A 10,367-nucleotide genomic window follows, 5' to 3' on the forward strand; every position below is an offset into this window, starting at 1 on the left:
GTCTATTTAAAATGCTTCTTGAAGCCTGACTAAAGTTTGGTCAAGTAGCTAGGCAAAATCAGTTAGGGCCTTACAGTCTCACTAACTATAAGGTGGCTGGGAATTTTATCCTCTTATATGAAAGAGCTTCAAGAAGTTTGTGGGGAAATGGAATGAAAAGATAATGGAATTTTTCATGAATTTCTTGAAGCCCCCTTGTATTGCTAGGGAGGAAAGAAATGATATTGGGGAGCATGTCTGTCACGTGTGGAAGACCTTTATGTGAAATTCCCCACTGAGGGTGAGCTCTGGAGCTAGGCTTTTGTCCTTTGAGCCCTGAAACCAGTGAACTTCTAGTCCTGAAGCCACTGACCGAGAGCGATGCCGGCTAACACCCCAAGGGCATCAGCAGGTTTGGCGATTTGAAATTCCACTGAACCCATTAGGTATAAGCTATTATCCAAAAATTGATCTAGAACTTTCCCACCAAATTTTTAGCTCTTAAACACTTTTAATGCATTTGAATTTTTTAAAAAAAGATGGCACAAACAAGCACTATATACAAGGGGCTTTGAAAAGTTTGTGGAAAATTCCATTATCTTTCAACTGCATTTTTTCACAATTTTTAAAAGTCATACATATGTAACATTTTCTGTTGTCTTCAGATGAAGAGTTTATCTGGATAACTTCATGAAAAATAATTTGGCTGACAGCTCTCCAAGCGTTCCCACCTCTGGGCAATCTCATTACTAAAATTTCTCTCCACAGCTTGGTTTTGCTTCTTTTACTTGGCTTCTACAGGATCTTGGCTTCTTTTTAGTAGCCCTTGAATGTGGCACAATTTGGGGATTATATCTTCTCCTAGTTTTGCCAGAAATTTAGTTTGCTTTCCTCTCTCACTGCCCAACTTCTATGCTGCTTTTAAATGATTTCTAAGGGAAAAGAGGGAAATGCTCATTCATGCAGCAATGTTCATAATGGACATCTGCTTTTAAGTCTAGATTCTATTGATGAAGAAAGACTTGTTCAGTTTTGTTCAAATAGAAATGTGATGAATTGCTCTGAAACCAAAGAACCTTTTATTATCTACTAAATATGCATCGCTCATGGAATCACAGGAGTGTGGATTAAAATGGGACTTCAACTAGCATAATATAATCTTTTGATGTTATTCTTGAGTAATTAATTCAAATTATTTAAGCCTGCAATATTAAGACTATAGGGATCGGTGCTTACACAGATAATCAAGCGTTTTATAGACTAGAGGGATAGGAGCTTATACAATCAGGTTGTTTGTTTTTTTAAATTTGCAAGGAATGAACTGGTCTCCATGCCAATGGTTATATATGAGGGGGCTTCAAAAAATTCATGGAAAAACTGAATTGCTTTTTAATCCATTTTTCCCACAAACTTAATGAAATCCCCTTGCACTGTGAAGTTGCTTTTTGGACTCCAGTCATTGCTAACATATAATATACTTTCAAGGAGCCTTAGTAGCATAGTGGATTATGAGCTGGGCTAATAACCGCAAGGTCAACAGTTCAAATCTACCAGCAGCTCCGAGAGAGAAAGATGAAGCTTTCTGCTCCCATAAAGATTTATAACCTTGGAAACGCTATACAGGGTCTGTATGAGTTAGAACCCACTTGAAGGTATGCAATCACCACCACCAATATACTTTAAAATCTCCCTCTCTCTTTAGTCTACTTTTCTACTACCCAGAATGCCTTTGGCCAATCAATATATGCTGATTTTTGAGGAAAGGATCAAAGAATCTCTAATTTGTATTTTAAGATTTAAAGATAATTATTTTGTTGTTGTTGTTAAGTGTCATTGAGTTGGTTCTGACTCATAGCAACCCTTGTATAGGATTTCTAAGGAGCAGCTGATGAGCTTGAACCACCAACTCAAAGCAACTGTGCAGTCCAGTGTATTAACCCACACTGGCACGTAGGGCAATGGAAAATCTTAATCCTGATTTTATCTGGACAGCCCCAGAGTCCCTGGGTGATGCATATGGTGAACACACGAGTCTGCTAACTGAAAGGTTGGAGATTCAAGTTTACCCAGGTGTTCGTTAGCAGAAAGGCCTTCTGATCTACTCATCAGAAACTCAGTCACTGAAACCTGGAGCCTACTTCTAACTCTAATGAACATAGAGTCAACCTGAGCTGGAATCAACTTGATGGTAAATGGTGGTTCCCAGTTGGGATAACAATTTGCAGTGTTGCTCACTGTATTTAATGCATGTCTGTCCTGCAGCTTTTACAGTCGTATGTATGTCAGTCAGCTGACAACAATTTATTTAATATTTAAGCTAGTAGGATTGGCAAAGTCCTCAACTACCGTATTCCTGTTGCTTACTCCCATTTTTTCCCAAATGTCTATTGTTTTTTGAAGGCTTTTTACGAAGAAAATTCATAATGATGGCAGATCTTACTGGCACGCCATTCATTACTTCTCTGTCTCAGTTTTTCTATTGAGTGAAGTGTAGGCGTCACATTCTGTGCCTTCCTGGTTATAGATGCACAAATCATGTGCAGCAGGAGACACGTTAAAGAAAACAAAGTCCGTCTTCATAAGTCTGAATGGTCACAATTTCTCTCAAGGACATCAGCTTTTCTTTATGACTATGGAAACACATCTTAAAGTCTTCATTTGTCAGTCTGATAAACATACCAACAAATAACACTGTTTTAGCATGCAAATAATTCACCAAAAAAAACCTCTAAAGAGGATTGCCAAGTGTCTCTTCTCAATCTTTGATGCTACGGATTTTCTCCTTCTAAGAGTGCGGACTCCTTCTAGGGTGATTTTCTTTTAAAGTCTTAAATTGCAGATGATTACAAAACCTAATAGAAAAGGTATCTTTCTTTTCTCTTTTGGAGTAGACTTCTATCAGAAAGAAAACTAGGTGACAGAGTAGTTGTGAATGTTATTAATAATTTGAAAATTTTAATATATTCTGCCATCTGGAATTCTAACTAAAAAGAAATGAACATTTTTTTTTTCTTTCTAAAATCCACATGTACACACACACCACACACCAAATATGTATCTTATTAAGTAACCAGAATCTGGAATTTGGCTCAGATGATCATTCTTCTCATGTCAGATCTTGCTCACATTCAAACCCCTTTGCAATGAGTGTTATGCATATGTATACTGAGAGTTTTTCCACTCAGCAAGTAGATTTATAATTCCCCCAGAGACAAGTTAGTGCTGCAGGGGATTGGCACCTCTACATGCGTAATCATTCCCTGTGTGTGCTTTGCGGAGTGAGCTGGGATACTCTTTATTTTTATAGACACATTTGCAAGTCTTTGCTTTCAGCATTTGGATTAAGGTGTTAATACATAGTATAAGAACAGGCATTTGTTCAATCCATCAATCAAGACTTAGTAAGTATGTACAATATGTCAGATTGTAGTAGGTACTGAGATCACCAAGATGAATAAAAAATCATCTGTCCAAGAGGCTTCTATTTTAATTATAAGGCAGACGTATTCACAGGTCATTATCAATCAGTGAGAAGGGCAAAATAATAACTATATATATATTTTAATTCCCCCCTCCGCCCACAAATTTAGAGTATAATTTGGTCCCCTTTCCTTCAGAGAAAATACCTCACCCACCCTCACCACTGGACCAATAAACAATATCTATATAAATGGAGAAATGATTGAAGTTGTCAAAGAATTAATTTTGCTTGGATCAACTACAAACACTCATGGAAGCAGCAGTCAGGAAATCAAACAAAGTATTGCATTAGACAAATCTGCTGACTCGACAGTGTGGCATTGTAGGAAAAAGCACTGGATGGCTAACTGCAAGGTCAATGGTTCAAACCCAACAGCTGATCTTTGAGTTATTATGAGTCGGAACTGACTCAACGGCCTTTAACAACAACAACATGTCAAGGTGTGGCTTGTGGGTTTGAACCATAAATCTTGCAGTTAGCAGTCCAGTGCATTTTCCTACAGCACTACACTAGGACTCCATATATGTGTATGATGCTGTAGGATAAGCACTGGACTGCAAGGCCAGTTTGAATCTCAAGGCCGGTGGTTCAAACTCACTAGCCACTCCTTAGAAACCCTATACAGGGTCACTATGAGTTAGAACTGACTCTATGGCACTTAACAACAACAACATATATACATGTATATGTGTGTGTGTATATATATATTGTTGTTGTTAATTGCCATTGAGTCGATTCTGACCCATAGCGACCCTGTATAGGGTTTCCAAGGAGCAATGGGTGATCTTGAACCACTGACCTTGAAGTTTAAATGACTTTGCAGTCTGATGCATTAGCCCATAGCGCCACACCAGGACTCCATGTATATATGTATATATATAATATGCATATAGACATATATATAATATATATATAATATATAATATGTATATAGACATATATATGTGTATGTGCATATATATGTGTGTGTGTAGATATATATATATATATATTTGTAGTTATTGTTAAGTTGGTCTGAATCATAGAATGAAACACTGCCCGGTCCTGCATCATCCTCACAAGTTTTATTATGTTTGAGCCTGTTTTTGCTGCCACTCTCTCTCAATCCATCTCATTGAGTGGCTTCCTCTTTTTCGCTTACCCTTCACTTTACCAATCATGATGTCCTTCTGCAGGGACTGATCCGTCCTGACAACATGTCTGAAGTACAAGAGGAAAAATCTTGCCATCTTCACTTCTAAGGAGCATTTTGACTGTACGTCTTCCTAGATAGATTTGTTTATTCTTCTGGCAGTCCATGTACTTTCATTATTCTTCTCCAACACCATAATTCAAGTACATAAATTCTTCAACAGTCTTCCTTACTCACTGTCCAACTTTAACATGCATATGAGGCTATTGAAAATACCATGGCCTGGGTCAGGCGCACCTTAGTCCTCAAGCTGACATCTTTGTTCTTCAACACTTAAAAAAGGTCTTGTGCAGCAGATTTGTCTAAAGCAAGATGTTGTTGTTGTTTTGGACATTTGTTTGCATGTCCAATCAAAATGAAGTCTTTGACAACTTCAGTCTTTTCTCTCTTTAGCATGATATTATTTATTATGTATATACATATATGTTTTATATTGCTTTTGTTGGTAAGTGTCATCAGGTCGGTTCTGACTCATCGCGATCCCTGTATAGAGTTTCCTAGGAGTGAATTGTAGGTTTGAACTTCCAACCTTGTTGCGGTTAGCAGTCCAGTGCTGACTCTACACTGTCACACCAGGACTCCTTATATTATATATATATATATGCAAATAAAAAATATTGCTACTAGAGTTACAGTCCATACATGTACTAGTTTATTCAAACAAAACATGTTTAAGCATGTCTCTGTGATCAATGGATAACTTATCATCTCAAGGTCTTTCAGTAATATGTTTGTGTTAGTCTCATTAGGGTGCCTTCAAAAAAATAGATACTTAATAAAACAAAAGTGTTTCATATAGATCAGCTAACTCAAAGAGTTGATTTGTCCATATGCCGTTTTTTAGCAAGATCAAAACTATTGAAAATGATTTTATGGAATGTAGGAGTCAGCAAGGTCCACTCAAAACAGTGGCTTCCAAGGGGATCTGCTGAGCCAATTGCATTCAAGGCAGTGAAGTCAGCTCAGAAGGTTATAGCAACGGCTTTTGGGGATTCCAAATGAATAATCTGAATAGATTTTCTTGAAGGACAATCACGAGAACTTATTAGGAACAGGTATTACAAAATCTGGAAAACTGCACTGATGAGAAAAAGGCCAGGAAAATTGTGTCAAGGAATTTTTTCCCCTCACCACGATGTACCTGGTGACCTGCTCATTCCTTGATGGTGGCAAGAGCTGTTCTCTGAGAATTTCACTAGGAAATCTTACCCCATGCACCCTACAATCCTTCAAATTTTTTTTATTCCCCAAACTCAAAGAAAAGGAATACGATTTGAATCCCTTGAGGATATCCAAACTACTGTTTTGATATGGTACAAATCGAAGCGCACAGAACTATTCAGGGGAAGGGGTTAGAGAGATGGAAACATCACCTTCAGAATTGTATAGACCCAGATGAAGCATATATCAAGAAACAAGAGCTGCACATTTCGTTATTTTTGTTTAATCAGGTTTCTATGATGTTTGTAGCAATACTTTTTGACTCACCCTCGTTTATATAGATTGTTTATATATGTATTATTACACCTCAATTATTTTTATGCGTGTTACTATTCTCAGTTCACACAGATGTATATGGTTTATGTAATAATGATATTTATCAGCTGCTCCACAGAGACCCTATACAGGGTGGCTGTGAGTCGGGACCAACTTAACAGCACACAGTAGCAGTCAGCACTTTTTGCTTCATGGGTCCCCTCCTCCATGAAAAGCATTGTAACTGCATTGGTATAATCCAAGTTGTATTATATTCATTTTATGACTGCATTGGTACAATCCACATTATATTATAGTCATTTAATTTTTCTGATTAAAAAAATTTTAAACATTTTTGTGCATCTTGAAAAGTATTGCAGATCCTAGGTACTAACCCTATGTTATTATTGTTAGATGCCATTGAATCGCTACCGACTCATAGCAGCCTTATGCACAACAGAACGAAACCCTGCTCAGTCCTGTGCCAGCCTCACAATTGTTGCCACGCTTGAGCCCATTGATGTTGCCACTGCACCAATCCATCTCACTGGGGGTCTTCCTCTTTTTCTCTGACCCGCCACTTTACCAAACATGATATCCTTCTCCACCGACTGGTCCCTCCTGACAATATGTCCCAAGCATGAGAGATAAATTTTGGCCATCCTGGCCTCCAAGAAGAACTCTGGCTGCGCTTCTTCCAACATGTTTTTTTTTTGTTCCAACATGTTCCAATTTGTTCTTCTGGCAGCCCATGGCACTTTCAATATTCTCGTCCAACATACTAACTCTTTTAGTGTCTAATAAAGAAGTCGACTATAGGGATGATATGTGGAAATAACTAGTATCCTCCCTGTGCATCCCTATGCTCATGGCAAGGTACCACTTACCAATTGCTATCCAGTCAATTCTGATTCATGGGAACCCCATGCATGTCAGACTAAAACTGTGCTCCACAGGATTGAAGTTTTCAGAAGTAGATCGCCAGGTTTTCTTCCAAGGCATCCCTGGGTGAATTCAAACTTACAGGCTTTTGGTTAGCAGCCAAATGTGTTAACCATTTGCACTCCTCAGTGATTTCTTTATTCCTAACCATCTTATCACTGGAGATATTTGGAATTTGTATTTCCTCTTCCACCTACATTTTTAAAGCGTCGTTTAATCGTCAGCTTCCTTTAGGTCCTGTTTGAAAGTAGGAAGCACAGATTATAAATTAATGTGAGTAAATGCGTCACTATCCTCATTTTTTGAGAAAAGAAAGTGGTAATTAAAATTCATGGTAGAAAGAATTTCTAAGTGGTAAGTTGCCTTTTTAAGATGTTGCCATGTTTTATTTTAGAATCTAATTTGAGCAATGACAATTCTACATTATCAAATAAGTTCCAGCTCATTGAAACCACAGAATAAGTTATTATGTTGGACAAGTCTTGTTTTGGAAATATTCTTAGTTTTATCTCTTGAACTAATTGCATTTAGGAAGTAGGTTCATCATTACTTGAAAATGTTGTTGTTGTTGTTAAGTACCGTGGAGTCTGTTCCGACTCATAGCGACCCTGCACAGGGTTTCTGAGGCTGTAAATCTTTACAGGAGCAGAAAGCCTCATCTTTCTCCTGTGGAACAGCTGGTAGTTTCGAACTGGCGACCTTGAGGTTCGCAGCCCGAGTCGTAACCACTACGCTACCAGAGTAAGATAGTAAGTTTTCCTATCTGGAAAATGCTTTATATATCATGAATCGAGTCAATTTACAATGAAAATAATGTTACAAAGACAGGGCCTTTCACTGCATAATGTAGAAAGTTTTTAAGTGCATTACAAGACAAATGAGATTTAATCTTTACTGTAACTCTACATTTTTTTTTTTTTTTTTTTTTTTGAAGGCAGCGGGACAGAGAAGCCTTTCCTAAAGATTATGATATAGAAGATCCTGAAACTGTAAAAAGACTGTGTAATTCAACATACTGGCGACTTGGAATGGATGAACCACCGGTAAGTAGTGTATGCTCATTTCTTTATTTTGTCAGGAATCTTCATCATAGTGAAAACCTAGAAAAGTGAAGGGAGGAGCACCTATTAGTGCCCACCCTCCATAGCTATGCTAATTAGTTAGGGGACCTAGCCACTGTGCCCTCTAGCGGCCTTACTTATAAAACACACCCACTTCATCTTTTTTTTTTCTTTTTTAAACTTTTTGTGTGAATTGAGTGAAGGTTTACAGACAGTATCCTCAGCTTTACATTAAATGAAACATGCACTTTGTTTCATCTCAATGATTATATTCCCATCCATGCAACAACAGTTATCCTGCTTCCTCTCTTTGCCTATCCTAGTTGCATTCCCCCACCTTCCTATCTGTTCTCAGTGTTATCCTTAGGAAAATGTTGCCCTTTTGATTTTTAATGATCAACAATTCCATGGTGAGCATACCTTACTAGTGATTTTGTTCTCCATATACACCTACAGACTGCTTGACTGAAAGTTAGACCACGAGGGTGAATTCCTTCCCAGACCTGAAGGGTGGTTGAGGGCTGTAGTCTCCATTTCCTCCAGTCTTTCTGACCAGTAAACCTGTTGTTGTTGTTTTAAACAATTTTGAGTTTTGGTCCACATTTTCTCCCATTCTATCATGGACTCTCTAATGTGATCCCTTTCAGAGCAGTTGGTAGTGGTAGCTGGGCACCATCTACATCTTCTGGTCTCAGTATCATAGAGACTGGTGTTTCCATGTTCCATAGTCTGTTGGACTAGTTGATTCCAAGCATCTTCAATTTCCATCACTCTTATGTGTTCTGCACATGGATAGACCAGTAGTTGTAACTTAGATGACCACTGATGAGCTTTCAAGATCCCAGACATTATTCACCCAAGCAGGATGTAGAACATTGTCTTTGTGGACTATGTTATACCGGTTGACTGGGGTTTCCCTGAGACTATGGTCCTGAGCCCTCAGTCCCATAACACAGTCACTTCTTACAGTTAGTGTGAACAATCAATAAGATACAGATTATAACATGCTTAATAAATATAAGTAGAGCATAAAGTACCTGGCACATAGCAAGTGTTCAAGAAATTGTCATGCTGCTGTAGCATCTTGCTGAAATGCCGATTCACAATTTCCCAGTGGCAGTGTTGTTGAGTTAACTCTGACCCATGGTGGCTTCATGTGTGCAGAGTAGAACTTCTCTGTACGGGTTTAAAGGCTGTGACCTGTCAGAAGCAGACTGTCAAGCCTTTCTTCTAAGGTAACTATGGGTGGGTTGAATCACCAGTAACCTTTTGGTTAGTTGTTGTTGTTGTTGTTAAGTACCGTGGAGTCGGTTCCAACTCATAGCGACCCTGGAGAGGGTTTCTGAGACTGCAAATCTTTATGGGAGCAGAAAGCCTCATCTTTCTCCTGCGGAACAGCTGGTAGTTTTGAACTACCGACCTTGAGGTTAGCAGCCCGATTTGTAACCACTACACTACCAAGCCGTGCTTAATTCTTTGAGCCACCCAGGAACTCTTTTCTTTGGAGTATGTATCATTATCTCTATTATACGTATGAGAATAAAGAAACTCCTAGGGTTTAAGTGCCTTACTCAAAGTCCCTTGGCTACAGAGTAGGAAGTTAGGGTATGAGCCTAGGTCTTCGATTTTAAGGTAGTGGAGTTTGTGTGACACAATTACAAAAAGAATATGTATGCGTAAGTCATTTCTATTTGCATCGCTATGAATGGGTTACAGTTTGACTGTGTGGATGTCTGCTCAATCAACTCTCAAAAGGCCTTAAGTTGTGTTTAAACAAGTCAAGAGCTTTTGGACTAGCCAAAGACTTATCTGGCCTGAGGTCCCAAGAGCTAGTTATTTGACAAGGCAGAAATGAATGTTTTCCATAACAACACTATAGAGTTAACAAGAAAGATATCATACCAATTAAACACCTAGACTCACAGGCCTTAACTGACTTGCTCAAAGTCCTGCATGTAAAGAAAAGGGAGAAACTACAGGCATAGACCCTCCATACTTGCATGTGTCAAGTGCAATACTGGAGATAGAAGAAAAGTGGATGAATCTCTCCATTGTTTATTACAGTGTTTTGATAGAGGTCTAACGGTTAGAGCACTCTCTCTCTCTTTTTTTTTACTTTTCAACTGGGTGAAGGTTTATAGAGCAAATCAATTTTCCATTCAACAATTCATACACATTTTGTTTCATGCATTGGTTGCAACCCCCATAAAGGAACATCACTCATCCCATTTCCTCC

The 10,367-nt window shown here is 38.4% G+C and overlaps 1 protein-coding gene across 1 annotated transcript in view; it reads left to right on the forward strand.

Moving 5' to 3' along the window:
* LOC102837380 (chromosome unknown open reading frame, human C9orf135) overlaps positions 1–10,367 on the forward strand; it is a 114,699-nt gene that overhangs the window by 31,625 nt on the left and 72,707 nt on the right. Inside the window, exon 2 of the mRNA XM_006835001.1 lies at positions 8,005–8,113. Within this exon, the coding sequence (XP_006835064.1) occupies positions 8,005–8,113 (109 nt within the window). The remainder of the gene's footprint in view (positions 1–8,004; positions 8,114–10,367) is intronic.

The sequence above is a fragment of the Chrysochloris asiatica genome, unplaced genomic scaffold, assembly GCF_000296735.1.
Source record: "Chrysochloris asiatica unplaced genomic scaffold, ChrAsi1.0 scaffold00014, whole genome shotgun sequence".
NCBI classification, from domain to species: Eukaryota; Metazoa; Chordata; class Mammalia; order Afrosoricida; family Chrysochloridae; genus Chrysochloris; species Chrysochloris asiatica.